Source organism: Perissodus microlepis, chromosome 7, assembly GCF_051167445.1.
Source record: "Perissodus microlepis isolate ML-2025 ecotype Zambia chromosome 7, ASM5116744v1, whole genome shotgun sequence".
Lineage (NCBI taxonomy): Eukaryota > Metazoa > Chordata > Actinopteri > Cichliformes > Cichlidae > Perissodus > Perissodus microlepis.
Window position 1 is genome coordinate 8,241,672 of NC_140467.1, and position 19,213 is coordinate 8,260,884.

General features: G+C 42.7%; 3 protein-coding genes across 4 annotated transcripts in view; 1 reads left to right on the plus strand and 2 right to left on the minus strand.

Moving 5' to 3' along the window:
* The window catches only part of LOC146382486 (lysine-specific demethylase RSBN1L-like), a 15,890-nt gene extending 7,862 nt beyond the window's left edge, over nucleotides 1-8,028 (plus strand). Inside the window, exons 4-8 of the mRNA XM_084933126.1 lie at nucleotides 2,932-3,069; nucleotides 3,201-3,343; nucleotides 3,441-3,608; nucleotides 3,907-4,018; nucleotides 5,510-8,028. Of these exons, the coding sequence (XP_084789252.1) occupies nucleotides 2,932-3,069; nucleotides 3,201-3,343; nucleotides 3,441-3,608; nucleotides 3,907-4,018; nucleotides 5,510-7,189 (2,241 nt within the window). The 3' untranslated portion in view covers nucleotides 7,190-8,028. The remainder of the gene's footprint in view (nucleotides 1-2,931; nucleotides 3,070-3,200; nucleotides 3,344-3,440; nucleotides 3,609-3,906; nucleotides 4,019-5,509) is intronic.
* An 861-nt stretch (nucleotides 8,029-8,889) lies between these two features.
* tmem60 (transmembrane protein 60) lies at nucleotides 8,890-10,723 on the minus strand. 2 transcript variants are annotated; one of them, XM_084933140.1, is made up of 2 exons: nucleotides 10,528-10,723; nucleotides 8,890-10,271 (listed from the first exon to the last, which is right to left on the minus strand). In XM_084933140.1, exon 2 carries the CDS (start codon nucleotides 10,223-10,225, stop codon nucleotides 9,821-9,823), a length of 405 nt encoding a protein of 134 aa, XP_084789266.1. In that variant the 5' UTR covers nucleotides 10,226-10,271; nucleotides 10,528-10,723; the 3' UTR covers nucleotides 8,890-9,820. The 2 variants fall into 2 exon arrangements, with proteins under 2 accessions (XP_084789266.1, XP_084789265.1); XM_084933139.1 differs by having other exon boundaries at nucleotides 8,890-10,309; nucleotides 10,528-10,722.
* A 586-nt stretch (nucleotides 10,724-11,309) lies between these two features.
* Nucleotides 11,310-19,187, minus strand: LOC146382488 (proline-rich protein 5-like). Its single transcript, XM_084933150.1, has 11 exons — nucleotides 18,978-19,187; nucleotides 17,695-17,825; nucleotides 15,319-15,444; nucleotides 15,154-15,234; nucleotides 14,641-14,689; nucleotides 14,464-14,521; nucleotides 14,273-14,364; nucleotides 14,047-14,187; nucleotides 13,462-13,597; nucleotides 13,095-13,367; nucleotides 11,310-13,008 (listed from the first exon to the last, which is right to left on the minus strand). Exons 2-11 carry the CDS (start codon nucleotides 17,823-17,825, stop codon nucleotides 12,713-12,715), a joined length of 1,383 nt encoding a protein of 460 aa, XP_084789276.1. The 5' UTR covers nucleotides 18,978-19,187; the 3' UTR covers nucleotides 11,310-12,712.
* Nucleotides 19,188-19,213: the final 26 nt, after the last annotated feature.

Genomic DNA, 19,213 nt, shown 5'->3' on the forward strand with positions numbered 1-19,213 from the left:
ATCGCTGTTTGGCTGTCTCAAAGAACAGAACTTAAACTCTTTGTGTGAAAAGTGTGTTGGGAGATTACCTGTACTATCTCTGTGTAATGTATTTATCATATAAACATCCTCTGTTTATGGTCTGTTGACATATTCTGACATATGTTTACTAAATAAACAAATCTTCTGCTCTAAAATTTCCACCAAGATGAATCCAGTTGGATCTTTTGTTAATGCAATGTGTTATCATTAAAACCTTATCACTACAAACCCTTAATGATTAGTTAGGGGTTAAAATTAGAAGTACTTGCGGTACATTACGATGCAGGAAGGAAACAAACAGCCTTGTGGCAGATTGTGACAAATGATAAAGCTTTATGCAGTGCTGTACGTCATCATGTCTGCTCCATGCATTTTTCTTTGTGTTACAGATTTTTAAGTCTTCAGTCTGTCAGATTGTTTGTCCTCTTAATACTGTTTGTCTTCTTAATGAGGGCTTTATTAAGGGCAGGTGAAGTGGAAGGGTTCCTCCATTTATGTTATGAATGCATAGACTGTGTTAGCCTCAGCTGCTAGATGAACATGCCTATAAAAGGTGTATATAATGTTTTAAATGTAGGGCTGCCACTATTAGTCGACTAGTCACGATTACGTCGACTATCAAAATCGTCGACGACTAATTTAATAGTCGAGGCGTCGTTTGAAGCTTTGTAAGATCCCAAAAGACGCAGGAATAAGTAGTAGGTTTTAAGAGTGTAATAACGGACTGAAACAGAAGATGGCAGCGCTGCATGTACAAGGATGCCAGCTGCCGTTAAACCCCGAAGAAGAAGAAGCGTGTCCAGTATCATAGCTGTGTCCAAATTCAGGAACCGCATCCTCCTGTGCCCGCATTAGTAGGCCAATTACGCTACAGCGACATGACGAAGACTGTCCAAATTCGAAGACTCCGACAAATGCGCCCTTCGTTTCCCCAGATTTGAAGGATGGGTCGGGTGTATACTTCGTGGCCCAACCTATCCCAGAATTCATAGCGCGGCCCTGCTCAGTTTCCAACAATGGCAGCAGCTAGTTAGTTTTAATATTACTCTTATTATTCTTTCTGGGTCACAAAATAAACGTTTAACATATTTCAGACGAGAATGTAGCTGTGTAAACCTCAAATATCTGCTCAGTTTATCAAGACACCACATATTTTCAAAAGCGATCCGACGTTTTCGGAGACGTCTGTTACCCACTAGCTCGATAGCTAGCCGGGGGCAAGGCTCACTAGAGCCGGTGGGCAAATCGTTTTCAAACCACCGCCATCTTTCGCAACTCAGGTTAAACATGATATGGAAGTCACTTAGATAAGTTAAAAAAATCTTATTGTTTGGCTTTTTTAGTATTTTATTTGTTCCTGAGTAAATCGGTTTGGCTGAGATTAAAGTTATAGTTTTTACACAGCTGAATAAACGTCAAGCAGACAACTGATTAGTGATGCGCGAATCATGAACGAATCGTTCAATACTCGAGAATCACTTTACTGACTCATGAATCATGATTCACAAGCCCAACTGACTCATCCCTGTTGCTGTTAGCAGCAATGTATCTAGCTTATAATTTAAATTGTGGAGAAAAACACAACATCCAGTATCGTATCAAAAAAAAATTCTGCTCTGAACTGGAAGAAAAAACCCTGAGTAGAAGCTCACATCAAGAAAATAGCTCCTCGGTTCACAGTAGCATCGCTCTGCTAACATGCTAACAGCACATTTGAGCTACTCACCCCCTCCCTCCTGTGCTGAATCATAGAGCGAACGAATCACTCACTCACTCACTAACCCCCTCCTTCCTGTGCTGAATCGTAAGCCTAAGCGAATCACTCAGGACTCACTAACCCCCTACCTCGTGTGCTGAATCATAGAGCGAACGAATCACTCACTCACTAACCCCCTCCCTCCTGTGCTGAATCGTAAGCGAATCACTGAGGACTTGCTCAACCTCTCCCTCCTGTGCTGAATCATAGAGCGAACGAATCACTCACTCACTCACTCACCCCCTCCCTCCTGTCTCACAGCTTCTTCTTCTTCTTGGTTGGCAACCAATGTTAAGGCGCATTACCGCCCCCTGGCTCACAGCTCAGTGGACATTTAGATGAGAAAATATATATTTAACACATTTAAGGAAAATACTAATAAAATAAAAATATATTAAAATAAAATAAAAAAAATAAAATAAAAATAAATAAATGTTTATTAAGCAATTTTGATAGGAAATTGCTTAATTTTAGAAATGTTTTTGCTCTATAAAATAGTTGTTTTCTTTTAGAATCATTCATCTTAGCAGTAGGATTTACATGAAAAGAGAAACAAATTCAGTTTGTGTGAAAATGTACATTTTTTGCACTCTCTGGTCGACTGACTCAGTGAATCAAATGACTCAAAAAAACCCGATTCACTTTGGTGAGTGACTCATTAAAACTCGATTCAGTAAAAAGAATCAAATTTACCATCACTAATCACTACAACTGATTATCAGAAGTGTGAGATGCTCGAGAATATACTCCAGCGTCCTGTTATATTTTAGATAGCAAGGAGCAGACGGCTGAGTTTATTAAACTCCACCGAAACAATCTGCAAATTTCATTTAAATTTAATAAACTATCTATCTTGTCTTTATTTTTAGTTAGCACATACCTTAAACACTTAAAGCTGTAAGCTACTGATAGTTATATAAGAGCAAATGCATGCTGGTGCAATAAGCTGTACGTTTTATGTCCAATGGATGCATGATCTGATTAGTCAACTAATCGCAAAAATAATCGGTGACTAGTCGACTATCAAAATAATCGTTTGTGGCAGCCCTACTTAAAAGCATCTTGTGCAGCAGTAAAACAGCATGTCAGGTTAACATTTAGATTTATTATTACCTGCTGGGTCTAATCTGTGTCCTCTGCGGCGCCTCCTGCAGGTGAAGCGGACATATTCCCAGGGAACATACAGAGCTGGGGCCATGCGGCAGGTCAGTCTGGTCGGAGCTGTGGATGAAGAGGTCGGAGACTACTTTCCCGAGTTCATCAGCATGTTAGAGAAGTCTCCTTTCCTGGAGGTTTGTTTGCTTGCGTCTGTATTTGTGCACACCACTGGAGTCAGTGGCGTGTCAACATCTGTTTAACTTCTGCCTGTGAAGTGCTGCGAGGTGTTATGTAACCCGACGGTTCTCGTCCTGTGTTTGTGCAGCGGACCCTGCCCTGGGGAACTTTCTCCAGTCTGCGGCTGCAAAGCCCCACAGAGAGTGACGACGGCCCCATCATGTGGGTCAGACCTGGAGAACAGATGATACCTATGGCAGACATGCCAAAATCACCTTTCAAAAGGAAAAGGTGTGTTCGCCCTGTCTTTAAAGCAGCTGCATTTATCTTTTAGGGGTACCTGCACATCTCGAATTTGTTGTGACTCTTGTAAATAAATGTATTTCAGGTCCACCAATGAGATAAAGAACCTGCAGTACCTTCCTAGAACCAGTGAGCCCAGAGAGATGCTGTTTGAGGACCGGACGAGAGCTCACGCTGACCACATCGGTCAGGGCTTTGAGAGGCAAACTACTGCAGCTGTCGGTGTGCTGAAGGCTGTGCGCTGTGGAGAGGAGTGAGTTCAAAGTGACATCTTCTTATGTTTTTAAGCTTATCACTTAAACATCTGTATAAGAACAGCTGTGTATTATATATTAGACTAACAGAGATGGTTACAAATTTTATGAAGGTAAAACGGCAGCAGTCAAGACAGGCAATGTAAAATACTGACATTTACAGTCAAGGTCAGCTTATTATTGATGTGCTGTTAATTCCAAATATCATGATATTATATAATAATATGTCTACAGTAGCTTTTGCGTCTTTTTCTTTGCTGATTAGAGATTGATCACAAACGTGTGTATTCTTTACAGCAGCGACACTCCTGCGCGGATCACCAAAGACGTTGTGTGTTTCCACGCAGGAGATTTTCCAGATGTGGTTATGAGGCTGCAGCTGGATCTCCACGAACCCCCGCTCTCTCAGGTGGGCCGGCGTTTTTAACAGTGTCTAGGGGTACATGCCAGATATAAATAAATATTTTTTTTGTCTCTCAGGTCACGCCTTCTTTAAAAAGTGTGCAAATATAAATTTTAAAATGATAAAAAATAATAATTAATAGATTGCCTATATTTGCAGCCCATATCTTTCAACACACTGTATAGCTCATAAAATCAGCAGCAGTAATTTAAAAGGTCGGATAAATACAGAGTGCACCACCTGTTCTGCACTGAACAGCAGTCAGACTTGGTTGTTGGGCTATAAAACACATATGCTGGCTTTTTGGAATATCCCCAATTTTTCCCTCCCCGGGGCAAATGTAGATGTTTTAATTTGCTATTTCAGTGGTCTGGTCTTCCTCTGGGAGAATTTAACTCCATAAATGATTAACCTGTAAAACACAATTCAGATCTTGCACTAATGGACACTGAGCATGAATAAGTCTCACCCACAGCGGAGGGGAAACAGTTCATAGCTCTCTGTTGGCTTTTTATTGTGTGACGGTGCCTCTTTGTCAGCTGTCTGCTAAAAAAAAACACTGAAAATGACAAAAAGCTTTCTGTCAGATGGGATGCATTACTCAAAATTATAGAACCTAAAACTAGGCTTTTATAAGCTGCCAAACTTAAAAAACAAAACTGTGCAGGCGACTAAAGTGGATACTGCTGATAAGACACTCACTATGCCCATGAGTGTCACTCTAAAGCTAAAAATTAACTTAAATTAACAGAAAACTAACACTCACAGGGTGCTAAGCTCTGGCATTGTGAATCTTAAATATTGAGCTGCTGGCAGGTATTTTGTCGTTACAGCCTTCAGTTGCACCTTGTGGAGTCTAATGTTTTCCTGTTCTGCATATGACGTGTCGGCTCTGGCAATTGGCAGATGAAAGGCAGGGTGTTGCTCTTCTCTCCACCTTTAACTGTTTGGCAACTACACCAAAAATTGTATCAGTGATCGTTCACCCAAATAAGTTCATAGCAAGTTGTTTGTTCATTGAGAAGCTCTCATGATTTGCTTCAGTTGACCAAATTAACAGCAAAACAAATCAATGAGTTTGCTTCATTTTTAGATAACAAGTTATTCCAAAATTCCGGTTCCTGAAAATGGGATATGTGAGGTGGGACTAACTCACCTCACCCCTGTGCACACCAGCAGAACTGTTCGTGAATATATTTGTGCATTCTGGTTGTTGAGACCATATTTAAAACCCTAACACTTCATTTGTAAGTGAAAATTGAAGAGTGTGTTTCTAATCATGCTGTTTCTCCTGGTTGTGTTAAAAGCAAATGTATTCTAATATATTTGTTATGACAGCATTAAAAACTGTTGGGGGTTTTCTCAAAAAACTTTCAGAAAGAGTGCCTAATGCTGCTTTAAGTGTAAGAAAACACAGATCTGCTATCACCGCAGGCATGTTTTCACTCTCTCTGAGGGGTTGTTGAATGTCATGTGCTCCTGTCCTTGCCTCTACAGTGTGTGCAGTGGATCGATGATGCCAAGCTGAACCAGCTCAGGAGGGAGGGGATCCGATACGCCCGTATCCAACTCTACCACAATGACATCTACTTCATCCCCAGAGGAGTTGTCCACCAATTCAAGACAGTGTCTGCTGTCTGTAGTCTGGCCTGGCATATCCGACTTAAACAGTATCACCAACATGAAGAGAAGGAGGAAGACGAGGTTAAGGAAGAGGAGACATCTTCACCAAGAGAAGTAACATGTTATATTAAAAAAGAGGAGGAAGAGGAGGAGGTAGAAGCGACTGAGTGTGACCTTGCTGTAAAGGCAGTGACGAAGCTGGAGGATGAGGAGGACATGGGGAAATGGGAGGGGGCACCCCCAGACACTCCGACACAGATTTTCAATGAGGAAGAGCGAGAGAACAGAGCTGACGTGAAGGAGTTGTCAGCGGCACTGTCACTACCTTTGGTCAAGAAAGAAAGAGATGAATCTGCACTCAGTCCCACACTAATGGAACCTCAAGCTGAGGAAGATGTAAAAGAGGAAGGCAAAGGAGCTGCAGACACCTGTCAGACACTGCAGATGGACCACGAGGAGGGCAACAGAGCGGATAGTGCCCATTCAAAGCCATCACAGCAGATTAGGAAGGAAAGTGATGTGGAAGAAGAGAGGCAGCACAAAACATCAGGACAGGGCCTGAAAGAGAAAAGTAAAGAGAGTATACTGAGCACTTATAACGCACCCCAAATCAAAAAGGACAAAGATAAAGGCAGAAGAGAGAAGGATGAAAAGGAGAGGGTGAAAGAGAAAGAGAGGAAGGAAAAGGACAGGAGTAAAGAGAAGGAAAAGGATAAAAAAGACAGGGGGAAAGACAGAGAGCGAGAGAAGGACCGGGTGAGAGAGCAAGAGAAAGTTAAGACTGAGGGAGGACGAGAGGGTTGCACAACAACGCAGATACTGCCGCAGATGAAGAAAAAAGAGGAAGAGGAACGGACGAGAGAGGGCGGTAAAACCGCCCCAACCAACCCGTCAGCTCAGAGAGACGAGAAGTGGGCCAAGGAGTGGGACTCAAAAACGCAACCCCATGTCAAGAGAGAGAAGGAGCATGACAAGGACCGGGCAAGCACGCCTGCTGCGGCTCACCCACGGCCAGACAGAGAGGAGGCTCGAGACTCCTGCACGCATAAACACAAGTCTTCCCATGGGAAGAAGGAGAAGAGTGGCCACAGGGAGGGCAAAGACAGCAGCGCACTGGGAAAATGGGGGAGAGAAGACGGAAAAACTCACAAACCTGCGAACGTTCAGGTTAAGAAAGAAGTAAAGAAGGACAGAGATGTCAGCAGCAAAGAAGAGAAGAAGAAACCTGCTTCTGGTCCTGCCCAACTAGAACACAAACAACCACGGACACTCGTCACCTTTGACCTTTTTAAACCCATGGAGGCCCATCAAACTTTGGCTCTTTCCTTCACGGACAGTAGACCCAAGAGCCACCATCACAGTGACTCTCGAGGCTCCTCGTCTAAGCCTGCATCTGACAGTCGGACAGTTGCGCTCTGTAAAGGACCAAAAGTAAAGGACTCAGTGCCGGGCAAGCCCGGGTCAGCGCTACAGGATACAGCGCCTCAGCAGCACTTATTAAAACAGCCCCTGAAAACACACACACCCCAAACACAGAAAGACTTCTTAATATGAATGTCTAGATGTCTAGTCTGCTTTTTTCCTTTTTTCTTTTCTTTTCTTTTTTCTTTTTACTGTACAATTTGCGCCAAGGCTTTGGTAAAATATTTCAAAGTGCATCCTTACTTCAGATACCAGAAAAGTGAGCGAAAGCTGCTTTGACACTGCCAGACCTCCTGTGACGCAGTGAAACGAGGGTGCGCTGTGCAGGTATTTTAACAAGGTCTAAGAATGTAAGCTAAGTAGCTCACTTCACGTTTGTTAGCAGATGTACGTAGGCTTTATATAAAATGTTATGTGACCCCGTGTGTCAGTGCCTGTGCACTACTTAGCTTCGCTCTTAAAGCACCTATTTTAGGTACTGGTCTCGCCAGTCTGAAAACAACCATCCGTACTCCCCTGCTGTAAGAACGACCTTTGTTCAGTGTTTGAGACATCAAGGAGATCCCTGTGATCTCTCTCAAATCATCTGTTTATCGTTGCTCATGCCGATTTGGAGGTTTGTTATTTTTAAACCTTCATATCAGAGCAAGTAGTTGTTTTCAGACTGGACTGTTGGACTCACACAGGGCTGTAAATGATACTGTATGTACCAAAACTGTACAGTATAGATGTTATTAGCACCAATGTGAGAAAATGTATACAGAAATTGCATATATTTTTTGTAAGACAGGTTTTATTTTCCATAGAACTTATTTATATCATTTACTGTCTGTTTTTATTTGAAACCGATGTATGTGAAAATTCTGTTGTAAATACATTTTATTTCCTAAGAATTGGTAGTGTGATTTATACTCTGATCAGAACCTCTCAATAAATGGTTCAAAATGTTGACTTGGTCAACGTTAAAAGTCTCGCCTGTGTTTTGTATCAATGAGGTCACAGTCATTTGCCTTTCTGGCTGCTGGGTCAGGCATGCAAAGCAACAGTCAGGGCACAAGGCAGGTAAAGAATAATGTGGAGGCAGGGGTGGGGCAGAAGGATATTAAGATAGTAGTTAGACCTGTTATAATGGTTTGGAGATGGTTTTGCTACATAAAGTCAAGAGAAGAGGTGAAGATGCTTGTGTTTTCACTGGGAGTGACCAGGACAGGATTACAAATGAGTAGTTTGTGTGAGAGGGCAGGATGATAGGTATAGGGTGAGATGGAGGCAGATGATCCACTGTAGGGACCCCTAAAGGAAGGGGCAAAAAGAAACCTCAGCTTATGGCAGGATGTATTCCAAATATGCTGTGAGTGTGAACTCTAAGACCCTCCCACCAGAGAAAAACAGTAAAAATAAGTCACTGCCTACTTTTGGCTCCATGTTGAGCAAAACTTGACTGGATCCTAGAAGAGGTGGTACTGTGGTGTTGTAGTCCAGGAGGAATCCCAAATGCGGATAAATTGAAGGGTTACATCAGGAAAAATCTATGCCAAATCAAACATGAGAATCCCAACTTCTTGGAGCATAAGGAAGCAGTACCTTCTTAACTTTAATTTTTTATTTTCTCACCTAATACACCCTCCTGACCTGGAAATCAGTATGCCGTGCTGCAGGATCTCTAGGTTCCTAAAAATGCATCTGGAGCATAGGTTTGCTGGACAAGTTACAATAAAGGATACAAAGGTGTATAAGAGGAGTGTGACACACAGCTAGTGTAGTAGGAGGAGGACTCGCACACAATCACAAGTTGTTAGCCAATGAGCGTGTCCAGAAAATCCACATCTCTGTCACATAGACAGCCCAAACTTTACAATTTTATTCAATATAACCTGAAACAGAGGTTATGTCTAAGAATCATTTTCACACAGTCTTTGTAGCACTGGAAGTGCTCTTGCAACCACAGATATCACCCCCTGGTGGCCATTAAAAATAATGCAGGTTAAACGTACTTCGACATCGGCTTCACTTATCAGCTGTAGATATCTCAGTCACCCTGAGATGACTGGATTTTTAAAAAATTATTAAATTCTATCATGAATTTTATGATAGAATTTCATGTCTCTTCATCCAGAGACACCACAAACACACTGCATCCTGGAATTCAGCCTTTTCCTGCTATGAAGGCTCAAAAGACTTAAATACTGACCTGCAGCAAAGGTTGCACTTACTCTTAAATCTCCCTGGGTAATTTTGTTTGCAAACATGACGTAAAACAGCCGACAAAAGGATGAACAGTGACATTTTTTTCCTGGCTTTCAAAAAGAGGTCTACAGCAGTTTCTACAGTGCAAATTACATTTAATATTAGCAGATGGGGGAAGTTCTCATCTACATTCAAACTGTTGCTGACAGAGTGCAGCTAATGTAGAAAAGGTAAGATCAATGTTTTGTGTAGCACATGTTTGATCAGCCAGACTTTTTACCTGGCTCTTAAGTTTAATCCATTCCTTACTAATGACTAAAAATGAGCTAAAAGGCAGCAACACATGTCCAAAAACATGTCCCAAAGTAACACTCTGATGCCGCCTGAAGCAGGTGAAGGTGAAGCAGAGCCTGCATGCCCCAGTGTGTAGATGTCACTAACCCAGTGAGTCTGCACTTACAGCAAAGGAACAGTGTTTTAAATAAAGGTCAGCATCTTCCTTCAGTGATGTATCCTTCGTCACAGATGCCTGAGTATTTCAAAAAAAAAAAAAAAAAAGTTCACATTCTGGCAATTTCAGTCTCTCCTATAGTGGAAGACGCTGTAGCCCAGCTCTATCAGTGCTCCACCCAGCAGCACCCACAGAGGGATGCAGACCACACTGATCCACACTTTTGTGTGCCCCTCCATGCGGGAGCACAGAGTCAGGCAGAAGGCCAGCTTTAGCAGCAGGGCTGTTAGGTACCACAGCCTCCTCTTCAAGCTCTGCTCACCCTCCCTGGGGTCAAAGTCCGGCTTGCAGCGGCCTGCCATCTTCACTATCAGCATGAGGATGAGGATGCTGTCAAAGGTCCAAACAGGGAGGAAGATTAGGAACCAATTCCAGTGGATTCTGGAGTCCAGCTTGAGGACCAGCAGGATCAAGAAGATCAGAGCAAATATCCATGAGAGGAGCACTCGCTGGGCCAGGGACATCTTCATCTGTGGAGGACTGGCACAGAGCCAGTGTCACCCACACCCAGAGAGACTGAAGAAGGTGAGAAGGAGAATCACAGTCAAGGTGATCTGAAAACACAGCAAAAGACAGCACAGGCCCGTCACTCCTTAATTATAAACACATGACTGAAAACTAGACCCCCCCACTAGGAAGCAGACCCTCACGGGTCTTCTAGAGAAATCCATCTCCTGATACTTCCACTCAGTATTAAAGCAAACATAAATCTAACGTATGTTAGCAAGCTGTAGCTAACTTGTAAAACTGACCCCACTGTTCGCAGTCTTACCGAGTTCAGCAGCAGAGTCAGTTCGATGTCTTTAACCCGGGGTTTCAACGACAAACTCTTCAAACGAAGACAAATACCAAAATAGCAGACAGACTGAAAACGGCGGCGAAGAAATGCGACAAAACGTTAGCTTTCAGCTACATACAGCCGACAGTTACCCTGCATTTCCGGTTAGTCCTTTCAAAACAAGTGCACGTCCTAAATAAAATTACGTTTATCCTTTTCAAAACAAAACCGTGATTTTGTCAATCTGTTTTTGGATTGGGGCTTCACCCACTCATAGCAACCTAGTGGGGATCTAACCAAACAAATGCTTGATTATTTTTTTTAAAGGTCCACTTACTTGATTTCTACCCTCCAGCAACTCAGCAAACACCATCTGCTGTGCTGATAAAGATTACATGATGTAGCTGAAAGGATTTAATAGTTCCAAGATTAACCCGAGGGGAGTTAACAATAAAACGAAAGCTGACTGACTTCAGCATTTCACACTTATAAATATAAAATGTAAATAATGTGTTCTTCCTGGTCTTTTTGTTTGTTTGTTTTTTGTTTTATTGAAGTGGTACAGGTTTAAACTAGGGAGGGGGATTTCTACAATCTTGGTTACAACCTAGATTGCAAGTGGAACTTGGCTAAACAAAAATAAATAAATAAATAATAATCCAGCTTCAGCTGCAGAGCCCCCCCTTCATAAAAACCAACATATGTGTTGTACAAAGGCAGGGCAGACATTTATTTCTAATAAAATGCTTTTTTAAAACAGAAGAAGATGCACCATGTTTTCTTTTTATATTCCTCAAATGCATTTATTTCTCTTTTACTGGGCTAGTATTACAAATTAATACAAAGTACAACTCCAGAGACATCATAGATTGTCAAAAAAGTAAAGTACAAAACGCTTGAGGTAAAACATCATTGAAAAAGATTCAGTTAAAAAGCCCTTATTAAAATTTAAGTTCTTTTCAAGGTAAATGCTCACTTTACAGCTTCTGAAAAAAAATAAAAAAATAAAAACAATGCAGTTTTATTTACAAGATAGTGGTGGTGCAAAATACAGTGTGTGAGACAACATTCAGTCAAAATCTTCATATCTTTGTCAAATGTAAACAATAAACATTGTCCTGTTCGCCAAAATGCCGTCACACTGATGTTTGCTCTGAAAACACTCTACGAGCACCGCTGACGCATGACAGCAGAGGAGCTCATTACTACCCGGCAAAAAATATGAAACTGTTCGACATTACACATTTACAAAGCAAATCCACGAAATGGATTGTGTATGAAAGGTTTCTCTAGGTAACTGTGGCAGCTTTTTCCTCTGCAGAGATAAGAAAATCCTTATCATTTCAAATTTTACTCTTACTTAAGAGCACCTCTGTGGGGCAACAGATAAGTCTGATAACACTCCGTAGTTTTATTAGTTTTTATATTGTTGACAAAACCCATCAAGAAAATAAACAGTGTATCAGTCTGGGTGTGACTCTCACCTAAGCTCATTTATTCCTAGACCCAAGTTTTTAGAACCAAGTTACAGCAGAGACGTTATAGGAGCGACACTTTTCTGCAACAGCAAACATGGTGGTAAATGTATAACGTCGGGGGGAAAAAAACTTTTTAAAACATTAATTTATTATTTAACTAAACTTTTTATGCAGTTTTTTAAGGTAATATTTCAAAATAACAGTCTAAAAGATGTGAGTCAATGGTGGCTATGAAATGGTGAGACTGCTCTGTGGTTTCACTTTACATATAATATAAGCCAACACTTCTGTAGTGCATAAAAGTAGAAATGCAAACAAAAGAAATAAGGAATGTTACAGTCCAAGTGTGTGGCTTACTGATATGTTCAAAAAACAATGGAGCACTTGTTCATAATCATCAATTCATTGCTCATTGTAGTCTTTTTAAGAGATTTTTTGTTGATAACAGTGAAAATGTGAAGTACCATCAGATGCATCCTCGAGTCCTTTAATAACAGTACCACTTATCTAACAATGGTGTTTTTCTTGTTTTTAAGAATGAAAATTTCATTCATCAGTGAAAGCACTTGGAAGGAACTAGTCAGGGAAACTTATCATACTTCAGCAAAAAACCCAAAGCTAAACAGTAAGATGGTACCCATTCGAAATGTACGATTTCTTGCCTCCAGAATAGGGGGGTGCATCCCTAAAGGCAACCACAGTTACACAGTGCTCTGCCTGCTCTCGTGGCTGAGGCTGAGCCCCATCACCTCTGAGGAGTGAGATGGGAAATCAATAAATATCCCGTCTGGGCCTGAGTCTGCAGACTCTAGCACTTGTCCAATTATGGTTTCAGGGCTGGATGATTCACTGGGCGGCGTAGAGGATGCTCCCTTACTGAGATCAGTCATTGTTGTTGTGGCCTCGGTGCCATGGAGAGCTCCTGAGGAATGAAGCGGGAGGATGGAGGGAGACAGCAGAGGCAAGTCCATGGCACTGGCTCCAGCTTGTACTATACCTATAAAGGAGATAATACTGGATTGTTAAGGTTTAGCATATAATGATGCTTCATAATAATCAACAGAGTGAGGACTACAGTCGTACCATTGAACTGAGAGCCCACACACAGTCTGTTGGAGGAGGAGCTAGACAGTTCTGATCCTGGGGCCAGGTCAGCATAGGCCAGTCCTTGCTCCTCCAGGCACGATATAATCTCACAGGCCGAGTGACGCCGAATTCCTCCACTGCCAACCGAGTTGGCATCTGGGTCATACTCAGCCACTGGGGTCAGCAGCAAAGGAACATTGTAGCTCTTTGATCGTACCACGGGGTTTTTAGACGCTTGATCCGCTGACTTGGACCAGCCCCAAGGCTTCTCTGAAACACAAGAGGGAAAGATGGGAAGACGTTATTAAGCTTCACCAACCCTTCAACCCTGAAAACTGTTATTTTTATCCTGCTTCTGCCTCACCCAGAACATTGCAGTGAGCTTCAGCATCATCTCCAGAGTAAAGCCCATGGGTGCCCAAATAGGGCGAGACCACCTTCTGAATCAGTGACTCCAACCTCAGGTATTCCTCAGTCACACCACGCGGCTCATGGACCCCCTAAACACAGGCATTAAATTGTATATTTAGCACCATCATACTCACAGATCACCCCTGTGGGCTGTTGGTGCTTAAGTTTAGAAGAGGAAAAAAACTGTGTGACAATAAAAATATATATTTGTTTGAATAATGTTTGGGTTGCATGACTAAAAACTAATGCATTAACACAGTATGTCACAACAAATAACCAGCAGATCAACTAATAATCAGTAAATTTTATGAAGATACGCCAAACTAAAAGTAATTTACTCAGAAACAACAGCAGTGTAGTACTTCTTTATCTTCATGAACACCTTCAGAATAATGCAATACAATTAAACCTTATCATTAATGTTAGAAACAAGCTGGGCCAAAAATGCACAACAGCAGGTGTTTGGAAACAAACTCAGACTCGGTGCTGAGCAGCACATAAGGAAGCCATGAGCTTGGCTTGATGCCTGCAGGCCTACCTGTAGGATGAGCAGCATTTGTGTAACAGAGGGAGGCACACGGGCCCGCGGGCGAGACAGGGCGTCCTCTAGCTTTACGCTGAGCACTATGGTGTTCCTGAAGTGCAGCAGGGCGAGCTGTCGAACAGAAGGCTCCTTACCCTGCACACAGAAAACAGCAGACAGACTGAGCATCGATTCAATAAAGGGCTAGGACGGAGATCAGACTCTTGAGATGCTCGCCTACCTGAACCGGGTGGAAGATGGCCTGCAGCATTGAGAGAACATCACAGAAGAAGAAGTCCCAGGTCTCTGCCAGAGAGTCAAGTAACTTCTGGCCTGCATGGATCCCAAAGGAACATGCTCGAAGCTGAATTAAGCTGATTTCCAGTGAGATATGCTAATTTCTATTTATTTATTAATTTCAAGATTGCATACCTTCATAGAATCTTATTTTGTCCCGCAGGATGACCATGCCTTTCGTTAGCAGCTGATTCTGTGAAAAGAAGGCAGTAATTATGAATCACTGTAGAACTGTTCTCCAATTCCCGTCTCAAAGAGCTCTGAGTTTAATACATCTGAAATAAACGTCCTGTTTTATTTAAGGTGCATTACCTGAAGGTATTCTGTGAAGAAGGACCCCAGCTCAGTCTTTAAAAGATGTCTGAGGAAAAGGGACAAATGAATAAATACAGTTAGAAAGATAATAAGTAGTGTTGGGCTAATTATGTGTTTATAACTTTGTAAAAACAGTGCTTGGCAGCCATGTTATGTTCCGATCCGTCTGTGTAGTTATAGAAAAATGTGTCAACCTCCTTGTGACTTTTCTAGAAATATGTTTACCCAGCTATAATGGAAGCGGATACAAGTGATGGGTCTGGTTCAGAAAGATAATGAGATATCTGATGTGACCACATGACCCCCCAAGCCTACATGCTGTACACTACACACACCAACAAACCCGTTTACGAGAAAACATTCAGTCAACACATACAGCACACACGGTAATTACAACGATTACGGCACAAAATGACATCAACGGTCTAAAATAAGGAAGTTTTCTGAGAGCAGTGTTTGTGTGCGAGTCAGTGAGTCAGTGAGTGGGTGAGTGTGGCTGTTTACACTCACCGGACACCCTCATTAAGGACGTAAAGTTCATTATCCGCCAAGCCCTTCTTTTGGAAGACTGCTATCACAGCATTATGGATGCTGCAACATAACACACACACGAGCTGGTGTAAATTAAGAATCTCCACACACATTAAAACACTACCTTTGTCATATCTTGTGTACCTGTTCCAGGTGGCGTTGGCTCCTGCCCTCTTCTGCTTCTCCCCTCGGTCCTCCGGCGAACTTTTCTCACTCTTCCCCAGTTCACTGAGGCTGGGAGAGCTCATCAACTTCAGCCGGTGCAGAGTCCTCATGAGGCAAATGTAAAGGGAGAGAGACAGAGTATTCTAAGTACAGGACGGGAGAGAAAGAAGGTCAGCTGATGAGCCGACACATACAGAGACACACAGAGAGGAAACTGTAGCTGTAGGAGGAAGGGAGGAGAACATAAAAGGAGAGAGTATGCACAGGAAAAAACCCAAAACATAACAAGCACAATGACAATACAAAGAGCAACCAGTGATAGAGGAGGAGAGATAAAGGACAGAATGATGCATGGTGAGATGGAAGTGGCACATTAAGAGCAGGATGGGTGGAGCCCAGCCGAGAGGTGGGCCACAGTGTCGCTGTACTGCCAGTCTCAGAACAGCAAAAAACAATAGCACGCACACGCTTGGATGGAAGGGGGGGGCGTGCAAACTCTTCCTCCCTCCCTGGCTCTCTGTCAGTACAATACAGCTATTGATGCAAACAAATATTTATGCAGAGCACAGATACCAGAAGGAACTGCATGGTAAGCAGCCGGGGCTTTGTGAATTTTACTGTACGCAGATGAGGTGGAGGAGGAAGTCGTCCGGCTTTTAAACAACAGCAGAAACAGCGATAGGAAGCACGGACACAATACAGAACAATAAAAGAGGCTTTTCCTGCTCTCCCACAGCTGGTGGCGAGTGCAGCAGGATAAAAGTAAAAAGTAGCACAATATGTGAGACAGGAACTTGACCAATATTAGATTTCTTATCTTCTTCTTTTTTTCTTTTTTTTTGTTGCTGTGGGGTCAGATGAGAAGATTGATATCATATTTTTAACCACTGAAGCTAAATATGCAGCTACAGCCAGGAGTTGATTAACGTACTGCAGAGATATGGACATATGAACATATATAGATATGAAGGGGGAAGGGGGGGGGGGGGGGGTGATTGCATCTTATCAAAAAACAAGGAATGCATTTAGAAGTTTGAACTTATTTTGGATTTTTTTTCTAATCAGGGTCAGAAATCTACATACATTCCCTTAAATTTTTAATAAGTGGTGCTAAAGGTTCTACAGTGTTTTTTAACTTTAAAAAAAGCCAAGGCCTGTTAACTTCCTGTTAGTTGTTATGATTACATATTTGGAGGAGTAAAGCTTAAGTTTTCAAACCTAAGAACACAGAAATAGCTGTCAAGCATGGTGGTGATAGCATCATGCTCCGGGGTTGGTTTGCTGCCAGTGGTACTGGCAGTGGTAGTTTAAATGAACCAGTTTAAATGAACTATACGAATTCTGCTAAGAAGAGTGATCTAACATCCAGGCATTGTTATACCAGAAGCTTGTTGACAGCTACCAAAAGCATCTGGTCAAGGTGCAACTTGTTAAGAGACATTTAATCAAATATTAGTGAGGGAGTATACATGTATTTGAGTGTGTATGTATACTTTTTGCCTTAGAGAAAATAGTCCTTAAAGATGTATGGTGTATCATTCCAACCTAGAAAAAGTTCAAAGAAATTAAAATTCTAAAATTACTGCGACATTCGTGTCCATGATGAGTGTTTGTAAACTTCTCTGCACAACTGAAGGTTTTGGCGTCTCTAATTTAGAAATCATCTGTTACCACCCTCAAAAAAAATCCACAAACCTCAGTGTGAGCAGTTTCATGTAGGAACTACACCTGCCAGCAAAGGAAGCACGTGTGCTGCACATTAAGATTACAGCTCAGTGAAGAGAAACGCTGATGTTTCCATCTTGTAATGCTGTCAGAAGTACCAGCTCTGGGTGAACTGCCCCTTTAAGAGGCACAATTCCCAAAGTGTAATGTAATTCGAGTATACCTAAAATTTAAGTGCATGTTTTAACACATTCATCAATCTAAAATATCCTAAAAGTTTTTAAAAAGACAGAGAGAGACAGAAAACACTGTTTGCATATTTTTAGGAGGACCTGGTGAAAAAGAAGAAATGATGAGTTCAAACCCACGCAGTCCTGAAACTCTCTGCTGACAACACAGCAGTAAACAACAGAGCCCCCCCTTTCACACCCACACACATGAAGACAGAAAACATGGAAAGCAGAGTGCACAAACGAATGAGGTGCCCATACATGAGGAAATTAGTCAATTAAACATCCCACCAGGACATCATTACCATTAGACCAGCATGTGTTTCAGCTGGTTAATGAAATCTTCTGGGACAGACATGGTGTGATTTCTTTTTTCTTTTTGTAAATGCTTATAAATATTTCATGCATTTTCCAGGAGGCTGCACGCTGTGAAATGCTAAGCCCAGGAACTGAGACTCACCTCCTGATTGGATGCTCATTGCTGCTGTCCAAATCCGGGCTCGGAGGAGGGGGCGAGAAGGTGCTGAAATTGAGCGACAGGGGTCGAGGGGAGGGCCGGGAGGCGTGCCTCCGCCGCAGTCCATCAAGCATCTGAAGTTTGCGTAAAAGTGGAAATGTCAACAAAAGCTAGCAGGAGGGATTAAAATTGGATCAAGGAGCTGTGTGAGGCATCGATGAAAAATGTCTCAAGTGCAGTCATGAGCCTCCTCCGCCCTTTACTTTGAGAGAGCGAGTCAAGCAGGGAACATTAAAGCGGTATAAGAGACACAACACAGTAAAGCGATTGGTCAAAGGGGCACAGGATAAAAATCAAACCCCACATCTGAGACTTCCTCACAATGAGCGCTTTCTCTTTCTTTATTCTCTACCTGACTGTCAGTTCAAAACCACAGAGGAGTGTTTTGCAATCAAAGCTGGGCTGACCTCCAGGGTTTGCACACGCATTACATCAGAGGAAAGAGAAAAGAGAAGTGCATGTGTGTACACGCATCAGTCTGCGCCAGTTATTCCTGTAAAAGCGTTACAGTTGCTCTCAGTTTGGGTGTCTCCCTATAGAAACGTACTGTACAAAGTAAAGCACCATCCCCTGGTCAGAGGGGAGAACAGCAGTCTGGGTTGTCACTCTACAGACAAAAGAGCCAACACTAGCCTCAACATGTAAAGCACAAAGAGAGGGGGGTGCCTCGTGTGTTTTCAGAAGAACCGGCCCTGCAGTTTAATTAGAGTAAGATCACATCTGAGTCAGCAGCGCTGGCTGCTCACTGTCTACCCGGAATGCCATGCCACGCCAGTCTGGGCATTTCTGCTTTTGTTCACCCCTCCTCCTCCTTGGCTTGTCTTTTAGGGGCGATTACAATAAGATCGATGCCTCTTTAAAAATAAATAAAAATTATCCGTATGAACATAAATTTATTTTCTGCTGTATGGATCTCTCCCCGTGCTTCCGAGCTGAGCCATTCGACATCATACGGCCATTCAATCGGCCAGACACGCAATCAACAGTCCACGTTTATCCTACTGGGAGGAATGCACCGCCAGTCGTGCGTACGTGGATGTTTTATGTTTTTAAAAACCTGTGCGCAGAACACAATGAAGCAAAGTGCCCCGGTAAACAAAGCCACCGTGTAACGAACACACGCAGATGCTGCATTTGGTCCACCTTTGGATAAAAACTGTATCATAATGGCCACAAAGTTGCCGTATGTCATGCGCCTCTGCCCGCCCACTGTAGCCCGCACTCACCGTTCCTGATCCTGTCGTGTAGCTCCTGCTGGGATGAAACGGTCATGTAGTGCTGAGGGGAAGTGTTTACTGTCCGGGTTCATCAGCGGCTGCCTCCTGTTCTGTTACCCGCCGGTCTGCGCACCCTCACGGGCATCGGGGTGCGGGCGGGCGGGCGGTGGAAAGGTCCGACCTGCGGGGACTCATTCAGTAAGAAGCCAGAAGCAAGAACCGCCGCTTGCTCGCCCCCGCTTTGT

What these genes read in the sequence shown, in the direction of transcription:
- tmem60 (XM_084933140.1), bottom strand. Translation starts at nt 10,225, where the DNA reads ATGAAGATGTCCCTGGCCCAGCGAGTGCTCCTCTCATGGATATTTGCT.
- LOC146382488 (XM_084933150.1), bottom strand. Translation starts at nt 17,825, where the DNA reads ATGCTTGATGGACTGCGGCGGAGGCACGCCTCCCGGCCCTCCCCTCGA. An exon ending in GTCCTTAATGAGGGTGTCCG is followed by an intron (nt 14,690 to 15,153) that starts GTGAGTGTAAAC and finishes CCTTTTCCTCAG; the next exon opens with ACATCTTTTAAAGACTGAGC. An exon ending in AAATGCTGCTCATCCTACAG is followed by an intron (nt 13,598 to 14,046) that starts GTAGGCCTGCAG and finishes GCCTGTGTTTAG; the next exon opens with GGGGTCCATGAGCCGCGTGG.